We start from the raw sequence: 14966 nt of genomic DNA, 5'->3' as shown, positions 1-14966 counted from the left end.
TGCCACTCCAGCGTGGACACCTCCTCTGGACACCAGTGTTGAGTGCCTACAGAGGTCGTAAGTGCTCTGGGTCTCTTTGCTTAGTTGCTCCCAGAGTGAAGTGGGTACATGCTCACTCTCATGGTACTGGTAGCACAGAAGAAGAACAAGTCTGGTGAAGAACTTCTTCTTGTGCAGAAGAACAACTCTGGTGACCACTAAGAAAATTCTGCTTTTGTGATTTATAAGAAATAGCCTATGGTTTAGAAAATAGCTCTGCGTTATTAGGGTGTCAGAATTACATCAAAACAGGAAAGCTTGCTTTAGTCAGTGGTAAAAAAAAGGTGGTTTGCAACTGCATGATTTTGATAATAAAGCTCACCAGGAAATCTAGTTTCACTGCACACATTTTCAAATGCATCACCACCATAATCCGTTGGGGTTTGCGTTTGTGCAGCTGCTGTAAAATTTCATTTTCTTGTGCTTGGGGAGAGTGTGCGATTGTCTTGGTTGTCTGAGTTGACTCATCTTCTATGAGTAGCTTCTTTCGTAGAAGAAACTGTTACAGGCTCAGGAAGAGCAAAATGTTTTTGTGTGTGCACAAAGGCTTTGCAGGATAGTAAAAATCATTTTTTACAGAATATTATGGTAAAATCCCATTTTAGCTTAAAAGAGAAAAAAATTTAATAATTTAACTGCATTAATAATTTTCTAAAAAAACATTTAATCTTAACTATCACATTATATTTTTCTCCTCGGCTCTGAAAGTCATGTTAGATAAAATTAGATCTAATTTTACACTTATAGATAAGTGTCCACCTGATCTGTATTCCTCTTCTGTGTGTCTTGTTAAATAGAAACACTTGAAAGATGCATGTTCATATTACTGTCGTAACTGAAGATTTAGTGACTACAAAAAGTTACAAGGATCAACAGTGCAGAGAGAGGTGCTGTGAGGAGAAAGATCAGCTGTCAGAAATCTTGTCACTGTGAGAGGGTGCCGAGGCTCATTACTCCTGACTGTAGCAAGCCTTGCTCTCAATACAGGAATCGGCAGCCTGGAGTCCCTGTCATCACCAGTTACAAAAACCCTGATATAGTGGCAAGGACTTTGCAGGCTAAGAAATGTTGGGATTTATGCAAGCAGAATAGTACTGTTAGAGTTGTTGCTCATATTGAGATTTTAATTCAAATGGTCCAGTTCTGGAAAATACCTGGGCAAAAGGTTAGAGCCTTATTGTTTCAAATCTGCAGTGAGCAGTGTATTTTTTCCTCATGCAAGAAAATCAGTATGCCTTTAAACTTCAACAAGCCCTAATTAAAATAAATGAAAAGGACAGTTTAGGGATTAGTTTATTAGCACCCAGTCCAGCCAAGCTGTTTGTCTCTTTACTGAATTGTAAATAAAGAGGTGTGTGTGTGTGGAGGGGGTGATAGATAGACCATTTGCCAGAACAAACTGGTATGATCAGTGCAGCACGTTAATAAAAAAGGAGCTGGCAGGGGTAGTTGAGCTCTTATTAATGAGCTGAGATCCACCTCCCGCTCGGCTTTAGGGGGTGGGGTGGGGGTGCAGCACCGTGACTTCTGCCCCCAGAAATGAATGAACCCCTCCAAGATGATTTAGCTGCCTCTCCCAGCCGCTGCCCTGCTGCAATCAGAGAGGGTTTATCAGGGCTGTGCAGCGCTGCAGCTGGAGTCTGCTCTGGGCCACTCGCACATAATAAAACAGGCCCCTGGGACCAGCACTCAAACACAATTGCGCGTGGGTGCGGGCATCAAAATGCAATTAATGAGAAGGGACTCCTGATGCCGTATCTCAGTGTGGCTGCTGAAGGCGATTCCCATCCCCACAAGCACGCACACCACCTCTCCTATAATAACGTGCTTTTTTTCCCCAAGCGTATCAATTCTGACTCTATTCTAGATTTTTTTAAAAGAGCCCTTTTGTTGTGTGTCGTCTTTTGAACTAAACGGACGGAGGGGGTTGGCTAGTTGGTTGATCAGGGCAGCTTGATGCCATGAATATAAACAAAACATTTTGGTGTTTTCGTGCGTAGGCAGTTTTTGGTAGTGATCCCCCCCCAGATCTCCTCCTAAGCCTGTGATTGTCAAGGGTGTCATGGCCACAGCAGTGAAGTGAAGCACAGGGCACTTGAGGGCGTCATCACTGTTAAGATGGATGGGAGAGGGGCTGTGCTGAGAGAGTACCTGCCTGGCCTGGGCTTGAACGTGCCCTGACAGGACTGGATCCTGATCGGCCCGTATTGGCTCTCGGTTAGATCTGCAGTCAAGCTGGGTAAATCTGACCCCACCTTGCTTCACAGGTCTCCGGCTTTTAAAGGCGTGCGCCTTGCGGTGTGATTTCTTTTTGTTCACGCTACATTTTTTTTTCTTTGTGAGTTTTTCTAAAGCCGGGTGAGCAGGCACTTACTCAGTCCTCCGGGTCTAGTTCTGTCGTGTCAGAGGTCACGCTGCAGAAATGTGTTCCAGGCGTGCGCAGAGATCAGAGTGACGGCGTTGTTTGGTTATTTCAGGTTTTCGCGGTTAAGGAATGTCAACACTGTCGTCCCAGTGTCAGCAAAAATGATGTGAAAAATATAATGTTAAGGCAAATATAGGTGTAACTTCCAAAAAATGTCAAATGGAATTGTTAACCTGATCTTAAGTCCTTGGCTTTAGTTATTTGCTGATTTCACGATATTTCTGCCATACTCGGTTAAATTAACCTATGTCCATGCTTTGTGTTATTTACATTGCATTTCTGTTGCACATATTGAAACCGATTAAGACTTCCAGCTTAACCCTCCTCAGAGCTCTCCTGTGCTTTCAGCAAAATGCATAAAGACGTTAAATAGATTAGTGATGGAGACTGCAAGGCTCCTGCAGCTCCAGTTAACTGGTCATCGGGTTCAGGAAGAGGAAAGGATGTCTCGAGCGCACAGTTTTTTCTTCTTGTGCCGCGGAAGACCGGCGGCAGGGGTATTATGTCATTTCAGTCCCGCAAAGTTGCAGGGTTCTGTGCAGCCGGGGAATGCAACCAGTGATCCCAGCAGCCCCCCCTCCGCATCCCCTTGAAAACGGGCTTCGTAACGGCAGCCCCTCATTACCACACCTTGCAGGGCCACCCCCTCCCCTGGCGGAGCCTGTCTAATGAGGGGGCCCCTGGGGACAGGCAGGGACCCCGGCCACTGACCTGCCCGCCGCCGGGGCCCTGACAGCTCCAGGAGACGGAGACTCTTGCTGATGTGATTGTTCAAATGACTAATTAAGAAGCCATGATTAGGAAAGCTGATGACAGCTGGTGGTGTGTTCTGGACGTGGCGATGGGGGTGTGGGGTTGTTTTATTTTGCGGTTGCAGAGTTTTTGGCTGCCCATGCCAGCAAAGGACGTGTAGACCAGCTCCAACTTTGCGGCTGCATTTGTGAAAATAGTGATCTTTTTTTTTTCCCGGTGTAGTTAGATTGAATATAAAGACCCAGAAGAATTTACTGTGCTCTGTTTCAGAGCACAATACCAATGTGGTGGTCCAGCAGGAGTAGCCATTCAGCAGTGTCTAGCGTACACACCAGCATACCTCTGTTATCTCTTACAAATCACACAGCTCGAAATGTTTTTTATGTGTTGTTAAATTCCTCTTTACAGTTCTTACCTAATAACAGCACAGTACAGCGCAGGACACGTAATTATCAGAGTAGTTTTGCTGTCCGATACCAATTTCACCCTTAATTTCAAATTTACCATGATTAAAAGGAATTGTTTGTAGTATTGCAGTGTAAGATCTGTGCCTTATGAGAAACAGACCCAGAAAGTTACATGGAAATATTATACAGAAATACTGTATGTCAAGGAGAACTAGGAATTACAGAAAAGTTCTCCCAACTTTTTGTAAATGTGGTCCTTGCCTAAAACCAATGTTACTGTTATGTTAGGTGCTTCATGACGTGTGAACATGCATAAACATCTGCGATCACTGGTGTAGTTGTGCTTCCTTTATGAGCAGAGGATTTAGTGGAAAGACAGCTGTTTACATTTTACAGACAAAGAGCCAAGCTGTAGTGGACTATAATGTCAGTGGGTTTGTATTGTTCAGGGAAGAATCACAGACCACCCATGGGATACGTAGACTCTGGCCTGAGCAGGGCAGTGGAAAGAGCTTTGCCTTCTCTGTATTGTATTTATTTAATGTTTAAACAGACTGACGCGGCTGTGTCTACAGCACGCTTCTCTCAACACCTTATGCACACTTCACGAGGTGTCCTTTGGAACATCAAAAGTGGATCTTGGGCTTCTTTTTTCCACAAATCTGTTTTTTTTAATAAAGAAATCCCTTTAAAACATTGAATTTTATTTACAACTCTGCAACAAATCCGTAATACATTTATGGTAGAAAAGGATGGAACCCTGAGACTGCACTAAGGAGATGAGTCTTTGAAAATCATTTTTAAATGACCCTCTCCCACTCTAGTGTAATCACTCAGGAATCTACCTTAACCACTAGAAGTATGTATACTTAACACTTGTAATCTGTTCACAAAGAAAGGTGTTTTTTTGCGCTGAGGCAGAAAACAATTCTCCGTTGGGCCATATGTTCTCTAATAGTTTTTCCAGTCAGATAGCTGCTGGCCGGGGTCACACTTGACAACTTAAAGCATCCGAGCACACAGTTGGATGGAGGGCATGCATCTAAGCAGCACAGCATTGAAGGGGGGAGATCTGGAACAGCCAATCTAGTCTGGCAGGAGCAGCTACAGAAAACCCATGTGATCATGAGGAGAACATGTAGACTCCACACAGAAGGTCAAAGTCCAGATTCAAATGTAGAACACAGGGCTGTGAAACAGCTGTGGTATAACACTATCATTCTACACTTTACTAAATTGTAACATAACTAAATTCTAAGTGTGTATAATGTACCAGCCACTGTTCTGGAAACTAAAGATGAGACGTTTTCACATTCAAATCTAACATCTTTTACACTTCACATTATTTCACTACACATGAAAAAAGAGTGGCCATGAGTTGTAATCTATCTACTTGAAATTTTCTGAAACGCCAATAATCAAGAATTCCTGTTTTGTACCCTCTTAGTGTAATTTCTTCTGCATTTTTTTAGCACTTGTGAAAAAAGAATGGTCCAGCTATGGACTTCTGGTACTTGAGACCTGAGAGCTTTTTCTCAGCATTGAGTAAACTTCTTGTATTTCCTGTTGAAGTTCCCAGCTCAAATCTCTGCAGAACTTCAACAAAACATTTCATGATGATGACTCTCACAATATATGCTCTTGAAATATTAGCTGTGAAAAAAACAGTAATAGTTTTAATATAAATGTGTATGTGGTAATGAGTCATCGTTAAAATGTTCAGGGTTTTTCAGTCAGAAAAATAGTGTTGTTTTTCTTCCCTTCAGTCGGAGTACTTGAATATATATAGGTGGACAAAGCTCTGTTCCTCATGCTGATACAGATGATTGGTGTTTCTGTTATTGTGACTTCAGGTGATCAACAGTTGATTTACTTCAGCACTACGGCACGTAATGAAACTCGGAGCAGTTTCCTAAACATTATTCTCACTATCATCATTTATGGATAAGTCTTACGCAGTTCCGAGGGGTCAAGACACCTGAATGGACGCAAAAAAAAATTCCTTCGCTTGTGTTTTCCGTGGATTTGTGCAGCAGTTGATTATTTTCTCAGAACCCCGCAATCAGATGTGGATTCTAATTGAATTCCTGTGATCACAAAATCCTGAAAGGTTGTGTTCACCGGTGTCACGCAGACCTGTAAAATTAGTTGTCAAACCTGTAAGAAGGTGGCTCAGAGGGCCGGGCAGCAGAATGGGTTAAATAGATTACTAAGGAACAGCTGCTGCTGCTCCTGTCCTGCTCAGTCAGCAGATGAAGAACTAAAGATCACTGAGGCATTGTTGGACACATTGAATCTCCCTCCAGGAAGGGCACACCTGAGGCAGCTGTGAGCTGAATGTCAAAGGCTAAGGGTCGTTGTTGCTCATGACATGGCAGCATGTGTGCACTTCTCGTTTCTACATTCTTCATCCACTTTATAAAAGAATGCCTCATCAGCTATTCTTCAGACACATCTGGACAGTGAAGTCCCTTTTTGAATGACGGGATTGTGTTCAATTTTGATAATTGTCGAGTCTCTTGTATTTCTTCTTTGGCTCACAGGTGCAGATAGGGCTCTCCCTATTATGGTGTACATGTTTTGTAGGAGTTACCTTCTGCTTAAAGAGTTGTATGGTTGGAAACCACTTTAGTTTTATGCCCTCGTTAGGAAGTACGCTGTTATCCAATTCATGATTTCTTATAGTGTTAGTCTCTTTAACATACTTTCTATAGTTAGAGAGTCACTTTGCCATGTGGTCATTTTTTTCCCTCCAAGTGCCACAGATTAGTCTTTTTTTTTTAACTACATGAATGTGAAATGTAACGCAAGCGCTTCTCCTAATCCACCCGCCTCATGGTAGATTTGTTCATGAGGGATTATGGGGTGTTTTTGACTAATGTTCGGTCAGATGGGCACCACCTGCAGATCAGCGCTTCAAGGGGAGGAGGGGGCGCCTGCCCGCAGGTTGCTGGTGTGAGTGAAAAGCTCAGCCGCGAGAGGGCGGGGCCAGCAGGTTTGGGCGGGTAGCGGTGCCCCTGGCAACTTCATTAACCCCCAGCTCACCTCCGCCTGGAACGTGCTTACAACAAGCCGTCCGTCAGCAAGAGCTCTCCTGCTTCTTCAAGCATGACCGCTTTTTAAATGAAAGAGAAAAACTTTGATTTTAATTGCTTTTTTTCCCCCTCCATAGCAACTGAAAGATTTGCCTTGTAAACACAGTAAGCAGTGCACGATCCTTCAGATTGGCCTTCAGAAGCATGGCATGATCCCCAGCAAAGCGGAGGGAAGCCTGCTCTGCCAGTATGGGCAGTGTGTTCGATTTGGATATATTAGGGGTAAGGCCACAGGGGTTACGAGCCTGCGTTAAAAAATGTTTTTCAGATTATGACAGATGTTCTTGTCTAGATTAAGTCAAATTAGATTTTCATGGTGTTGCAGACAAGCCTGATGCCCAAAATGTTTTAAGATTTTCCATGCAATCGCATGCCAATTCTTTGAAAAGATTATACTTGCCCAAATGTATGAGTAAATTTGAAGTAAAATAAAGTTATGCCATAACTATCTTAATGGGTTCAAGCCATTGGAACTTGATAATGTGGGAAATTGCAGATAGTGATAGACGTATCCTGTGAAGGAGACAAATGTGAACATGAGCAAATCTAGTGCAGCCCACCCAAGGGTACAGTCCATCACGACAGAATTTCAGCGTGAGGCGCCAAAACCACAAACCAGTGAGAACAGTAGAAGGAAGTGTCTCGCACCCTGTAGGGAATCTTCTTGCACTTGAATGTTGCTGTGACCCTGTGCCATCTCCAGGCAGGCTGGGCTCCCCTTGGACTGAGAGCTGGGGGAGATCCAGGGATTCCAAATGCCCTGCTCTAGCCATGGGCCTTCCTGACCAACGCGCCTGGAGTGCTTAGTGTTGGAAATCTCATATTACATTTTAAACCTGTTCGAGTGGGTCTGTGAGTAGTGATACACAATTTGCATTGTCCTGCTCTTTTCACACAGAGACTTCAGAGGGTTAGGGTAAAATTGCTATCTGAAATGTTTAAGGGCTTTTGGATTTGTGCATTAAGCACCGTCTTCCCCTGTAGTCCAGGGCACAGGTTAATTAATTGATCTGTAAAGTAACAGTAGTAGTGAAGGTCTCAAAACTGCTGATATTGAAATTAAGCCCTTTTTTCGACGTGCTTTTTAGACTGAAAAGTGGGCAATGAAACCTGTTCCACTGTTCCTGGGAGCTTGTGAACGTCATGAAACACAGCAACATATAAAAAATACGACAGGATATTATACATTGGTATAATAGTTTGAGGTGTGCAAAAAAAATTGGTGCTTTATATTAGATCTTGCAACAAAGTTTAATATTCTAGGCCAAAGCAAAATCACCGACATCTAATTTTCTTTTCCGTGACATTTCATGCCGAAAAAGTGTGTGAAACATGAACTGCAAGCCTGTGCAAGGTTGACTGAAAGTTGGGTACAGAATAATAAGGAACTTTCACCTGTGAGCTAAGGTGTTTTATTGCAGTAGATCTGCTCGGGGTTGTAGTAAAGGCAGCTGAGAGTTGTTCGGTGTTGATTTTACAGGAGTGGGTTGTATTCACATGATTTTCACAGTTAGAAGTCTTCAGTAACTGGGGGGGGGGGAAGCCACTCGGTTTCTATCCAGTTCACAGGTATATATTTTCAGGGCCAGTGAAGGAAGGAGATCATGGTGGGAAGCTGGAAGACCTGCTCTGTACTGCTGAGCAGGTAACGTGTGTCCATGCTGGGCAAACCCTCCCATTTCATCGGACAGCTGTCCCCCCAAAATCTGCTGTTGTCACAATCGGGAGGGAGCAAGAGCGGAGTAGTAGGTGTTGATTTGCAAGAGAAGGAATCCTTCAGCCTTGGATGAAGATATAATGCAGTCTGTGCCCCCCACCCGTCCCACTGCAGCCCCTCAGTGCTGTGATGAGGGTGCCATGGGGGTTAATTCACTGTTTTTAAATGGCCACAGCACATTTAGTATGAGGAGTGGTGCTGGGGGCCAGAGGTGGAGTTGATGAATGTGTAGATACTGGCGTTTTGATAGGGGTAATTTTGCTCTGACAGGGCCAGGCGATCCCATGAATCAAAATGTGTCAGCGAGGCTCTAAAGATGGAGGGCAGCCCATTGTCAGGCTGACACCACGTGAGGGCCGGGCTGCCAGGGGTCAAGTGTGACACATCATTAGAACAATGTTGATTTAGTGGGGCTGCGAGGCAACAGACCCCTCCCTGGGGGAAGAGGCTGGAGAGAGTGGGGGAGGCTCCAGTTGTAGAGTGTGATGTAGAAGCCAGCAACACCCTCCCATTAAACTTGAACGCTCCTATCAGCCGTTCAAACACCATGTGCCTTCCAGCTTCAGTGTTGATCCGGAGACTCTTATTCTTGGAGCTCAAGAACAGATATTCCCTAGCGCAATGGTAATGTTATGTTACATGTGGATTTCTAATGTTTAACGAATAACAATAGATCTTGACCCTTCTAAAACTTTGCCTTACCTTTTTGATCATTCAGATTCTTGCTAATGAAAACAACAAGTAGTCTTCACAGAGCAGCCGTTACATGTTGGAGGGAGGGGCTTGGAAGTGTTCTGAATTAACCTGTTACAGAGGCCTCAGGGTGTTAAATCAGTGTGATCAGTTACAGTCCCAGCAGAACAAAAAAGTTACTGTAAAAGTACAAAAAAAGAAGTTAAATTTCCACAGAGGTACAAAAAACCATGCCTGTGACACAATGGCAAATTAGCAAGAAGAAAAGGAAGTATCTCTCAACCAGCAGGTAAAGACAGAAGGAAAAGAGGAGGAAATGTGGAGATCTTGCACTCTTGTTGTTTCAAGCCCTGCAGATGTCGCCCTTTCAGTAGGCCTACCATAGGTGCAGTAAACTCATGCAACACCGGTACAGCAAGGCGTTGACTGCCAGCATTATCAGGTGTGAGGGATTCCAAACATCTGAAAGAGAAGCATTGAAGTGGTACAAGGAGCTCAAGGGGTAAAATAGGAGACAGCGTGTTGATGCCCAACAGCTGTTGGTTTTTCACTAATGCTGCTACACTAATTATTTACCCCCTAATCTTCTCAGTGTTGGATCAGCACTGTGATTTGTGACAGCTTTATAATTCCTTCATGCTTTATGATTTGAAGTTAAGTTGCTGCAGTTTTCAGCGAAGCTGTAGGAAGAGTAACCGATAGAGTGGAAACAGAGTTTTCTGTGCTCTTGTGCCATAGGGTTTGGAGCTGGAAATGCTTGCTGTTACACCATCACTGTTCACAGGCTCTGCAGAATGAAGTGGCTCTATAAAGATATGGTTAAAAAATAGAGATTTGCATATAGCAGTTTATAGGTGCAGTTAGTATACCACCACCATAAGACGATCTTAGCCATTAAGTTAAAATTGCAAAGTAAAGCTCCAACCCTAATACCATTGAAAGTGCCTTAACTTGGGTTAGATGGATCAGACCAATTGGCTTCCTCTTGTTTGTCACTTTCTTATGTTGATGTGAACTCCTTTGGTGTTATTCCAGCATGCTCCTGGGCAATGTGCGAAGTACTTGTGAGCTGGAGAGAAAAACAATATAACATGTCCTCCTACATGTCCAGTCCTAGATTTTGCACTTTTCCCTCCACAGCATTGACCCACCAGTCCTGACTGCTGTGACCGGTTACACTCGCAGGTGTTGGGCTGTGCTTTTTCACATAGCACAGGTGATGCATCAGTCTGGCTTGGGGCTCCCAGTTCACCTCTGCTGTTCAAACCCTCTTGAATGATTCGTCTAGCCAGCAGCAGCAGTGTACCCTTGTGGACTGTTCTTGCATTTGTTTTCCCGTATGGCAGCAGTTTCCAAAATCGTATGTCCCACTTGTATAATGTCATGTCAAATTGCATTATATGTGTGGTTCAGTAACGATAGATATCTAATACAAGGTTGTAAAAGGGCTAGCATTATATGGTCACTCTTGAAATATCCCTCTTTTAAAATGAAATCAAAATATAATAATGAAGTGCTTATTACCATACTGAAGGACAATACATTGAAGAATTACTTTTGTTCCTGTCTTTACATTCTGCCATGCACTGACCGATCAGCACAAAGGCTCTGCGGCTGCTCTCCAGTTTTCTGAGCAGAGGGCCTCACGTGGGCTCACTCCTTACCTGTCCCAGCGGTCACTGTCTGAGAACTCAAATCATGTCATTCTGCTGGAGTCCTCGGTGTGGACTGCTGCACGATGTTTTAATTCATGGTCAGATCTCTTCTACTGTGAGTGGAAAATCGTCTGCAACCCTGTACAGTCATAGGAACCCTAGAGTATTTGTAAGAACCACAGAAGGGCTCTTTGTGGGCCTGTGATCTGGTAGCCCAAATGACGCTGCTCTGTTGTCTTCAGCACGCCCTCTCTGAACCTCAACAATAATAGCTTCCCATACTGCGACACCTTCTTCTGTCTGGCATGTCTAAGGCTCAAGAAACATGGAAGAAATCTTTGCCCGAGAGCCTGCCTGTTTTTTTATATTATACCAGATATACCCGATGCCTCATTGTCATCCCGGGACCAACCTAACCAATTAAATTATTAAACAGCAGTTATAGTATTTTTATCGTGGATGGCCATATATGTTTAACTATATTCATTTGGCTTATAGCCCATCTTCCAGCTACAGCAGTGTAGTTAATTTTGTGGAGCAGTTTGGCCTTTTTGGTTCATGGTTGCTAGAAGGCTACATAGTTGGTTAAACTGTACAAAATGCAGGACAGCCCAGGTCATACACAGTGATGCATCATACTGGAATTTGGTATTATCCATCACAAGCTGACAAGAAGAGATCTCTGTTTGGATTCCCTCTAATCAGCCCTTTTGTGTGGTGGTGATAGAGACCTCCTGGTTTGTGACTGTGCAGAAATACACGGTGTAATACAAGATTTCCAAACGCAGTTAAACCATTTAAACACACTTACCTTTACTAGCCATGAACCCCCAAAGCTTACTGGACACATCTTGAGTTTTCAGATAATATACATAATGAGCTGTATTTGTTTTAAAAAAAGCAGACAGGATGATATGGCAAATGAGAATCGTTTCCCTGTATTTTTTTGTTCTCTGAGTTTGAACTTATCTGCTCCTGGCTGAGGTCTAGAGTTGGTTATATCACGAAGGCACTTCAGATTCATGCAGCTTTTCTCTCTCTTTTTTTTTTCCCGATGCCCATTTACTAAAGGACCACCAGGCCACCTGGAGCAGTTTGGCTCCCCTGGCTCTTTGCAGGATAGAAAGCGTCCTTTATTACTTTACAGCGCTCATTATGGCAAGAGGCACTGTGTCTTATATCTTGTCAAAGGCTTTCACCGCTGCTTAAATCACCAGCCTTTTCTGTCCAATTTGAATTGGAGAAGGGGACTGAATTCCCCTGACGCATCTGAGCACGGTCGTGGGCCTGCCTCTACGCCTGCACCTCACAAAGGCAATTAGGAGCCTTCTGCATCTCTCTGTGCACGCATTCTGATTTGCACAGAAGAAAGAAATGATTGAAATTAATTTATGGATTCTAATCAGTAAAGTCTCTATTTGCCACTCTCCATTTTCAGCTTTCCTGGGCTTACTAATGCTCCATGTTTTTGTATGGTAATGGTTTTGTGTGGCTTTCTTACCCGGATGTGATAAGCACATTATTTCAGCAATCTTAACTTGCTGCTAAGCTGTTTGAAGTTTTCGGCCTTTTGAAATCCCATCCTTCACTGCGAGAAGAGGAGTAGACCGCAGGGACGTTCCCCTGCTGGACCCTCCTGTGAACGGGGATGAAGCGCTTTAATGCTTAGTGCTTCAGTGCTTTAGTAGTGTGTATTTTGTGAAATGGTAACCTTCTATGGCCAAGCAAAGTGATATGTACAATTTCAAAATCAAAAATTGCAGCTGATTTTCCGTAGGATATCTGTGGGTAAACACGTATTGGTCGCGTTGTGTTTTTGCTACCTGTTGTTATTTAGGTGCAAAATAATAATTTTGTGTTCCCTGTGGACCTGTTCTCTGTGTTTCCTTTCCTTCATGGAGGTGCTGGGATGAGAGGTTCAGTAATTTACTCAGCAGCAAGAAGAGAGCCCATCCCTTCCCGTCAGAAAATCACCACTGCTGTTGTATTATTAGAGAGCGTTAAAGGTTTACTTTGGAGCTGGTTTGTGTAAATGATTGTTTGACAAAATTAAATTGAAGGAGTGCATACCCATCATCGCTGAGCAGGGCTGGCTTGAGAAGGAATCGGCCAGACCTGTGCTGACCTTGGCAGTGGCTGTCCGGTGTAGAAGGGGGTGACTCCCGCTGCCCGTGGAGAGCATGCCAGGGCAAGTGCACAGTCTCTCGGTGACCGTGGGGCTGAAAGCAACCCCAACATGCTGAACCACAGGTTTTGTGCAGGGTATCGATTTTTTTTTTTACAGCTGCATGCCAGTAAGGGATTATCTTTGTGTTGAAAAATGGCATTTGCCAGAACAGTCCTACGTTATGTAGGACTAGACCCTCTGTGCTACAGTGACCCTCCCAGAACGGAGGCTCAGCAGTGGGACCAGTGTCATACTGAAGACCAAGGCTTCGAGGCTGGGAATACAAGAGCTTGTGTCCTCTCTCTGGAACGGCTCCCAATAGTAGCCGACCTGTCTTGGATTTTGTGCAGCGTGGTTTTATGTCTGGGTGACTGTGTTTAATAAGTATTGCCATGTTCTGACCTGAGGTGGCCTGTTGAAGTAGCGAGTGTTTAGTGGGGCACATGAGCATTAAACAGCCTGCAGTTTAGCACTGCTCCTGTCCTGCCCTGTTGCTGGGAGAGGTAAATGGGGGGAGGGGCTGTTATTAGAAGTGTAACCAGTGACCTGGAATTTGTCAGGTTGTTCATGCTGGCACTGTGCTGCCGAATCCCAGTGTGTGTGCGGAGCAGCTCCTGTGTCCTTGGATAACCCTGACCCAGCTGTGCTGTGCACTGCGCAGCCTTCCCAGGCTGACCGTGGCTGCCTTCTCTAAGAGAAGCCCCTTTTCACTCTCTTTAGTAGGAAGTTAGAAGCTCATGTTGTTATTGAGAACAAAGAAACATACTGTTTGTTGTGCAAGTTTTTTTTTTTTTACAGAAAAGAGTGTATCCCTCGTATGTTTCACTGAATATCCATTAATTCCATTTGCAGTAAAGCTGTGATGTGACTTAAGCAGAGAACATTCAATGAGAACCTTTCTTCATTTTCTCAGCGATCTGATTACTGTGGGAAAGACTGACTTAATGCACTGGGAAAATAGCAGTCAAAATAGATAGTCTCAGTGTATTTAATTTTTATTAATATACATTGCATATTATATGAAGTCTAATAGAGTGCAAGTCCACCCTGCAATATGACACAATATTATCTACAATAAAAAATATAAAAAGGCTGTTGGGCATTATAAACAGACATCCCCAGAAAGCTAAAAAATGATTTTTTCATTCAGGTTCATTAAATTCTCAGCCTGCTGGTAATGAATGTTTGTGAATATTGAGTAAATGGTGTGTGTGTGTGTGTATATAGGTATATATGTAGTTCAAATGTCCCTTGGTGGCTTAAGCATAGAGATGTAATTAAATACCTTGGGTGCTTTTATACAGCATTATACTTCTGTTCAGCAGCTGATAGGATTAAAAGTGTCCCTGGTGTGCAAGTGACTTTTACTTCAGAGGGTTCTTTAGACCAATTGTGCACAACAGTCTTTACACTGGCAGAGAGGTTTTAAGAGGTCATAGTGTTGTTGTGTTTTTGATTGAGGAAAGTTCTGTGCTCCACATGTAAAGGCACAAAGCACAGACTGGTTGGCACACCCCCCTTGGCACACTGCTGTCCCCACTCGCATCATCCCCGTCATGGCTTGTGGAGCTCTGTGGGATCTCCTCTATGCTGTCCCACAGACGCAATGCTTTGGCCTTGTCCTCACCTGTGCTGAGGGATGCCAGCGGCGTCAGATCTGCCTTTGCTGAATGAAAACCCATGACACCTGAATGTCTTCTCAAACTGCTATTTCTCTGTGTGCAGGTTGAGGAGGATGAAAAACTCAAGAAGAGGAAGGAGAGGTTTGGGATCGTCACAGGCGCTGCTGCAGCGGTGGATGACGTAGAGGTAAGGACATTTTACCTGCTGTTGCAGCTGTGGTCCTGGAAGCAGGAAGTGAATGTGTAGAGTCTTCAAGTCTTTTCAGTGCAGGGGAACAAATGAACTGATGGGGAAGGAAAACTTTGTATTTTTGTGAACAGTAGTTTGGATTTTCACCTTCTGTGTTCTTCTGATTCCAAATCACCATCAAAAGGCTGTACTGTCTCGATATT

The 14966-nt window shown here is 43.8% G+C and overlaps 1 protein-coding gene across 1 annotated transcript in view; it reads left to right on the top strand.

Annotated features, from left to right (window-relative positions):
• sarnp (SAP domain containing ribonucleoprotein) overlaps positions 1-14966 on the top strand; it is a 32218-nt gene that overhangs the window by 16469 nt on the left and 783 nt on the right. The window contains exon 10 of the mRNA XM_088636069.1: positions 14677-14760. Within this exon, the coding sequence (XP_088492195.1) occupies positions 14677-14760 (84 nt within the window). The remainder of the gene's footprint in view (positions 1-14676; positions 14761-14966) is intronic.

This window comes from Lepisosteus platostomus, chromosome 1, assembly GCF_059453375.1.
Source record: "Lepisosteus platostomus isolate fLepPlt1 chromosome 1, fLepPlt1.hap1, whole genome shotgun sequence".
Classification (NCBI taxonomy): domain Eukaryota; kingdom Metazoa; phylum Chordata; class Actinopteri; order Semionotiformes; family Lepisosteidae; genus Lepisosteus; species Lepisosteus platostomus.
This window is presented reverse-complemented; position numbering and strand designations above follow the sequence as displayed.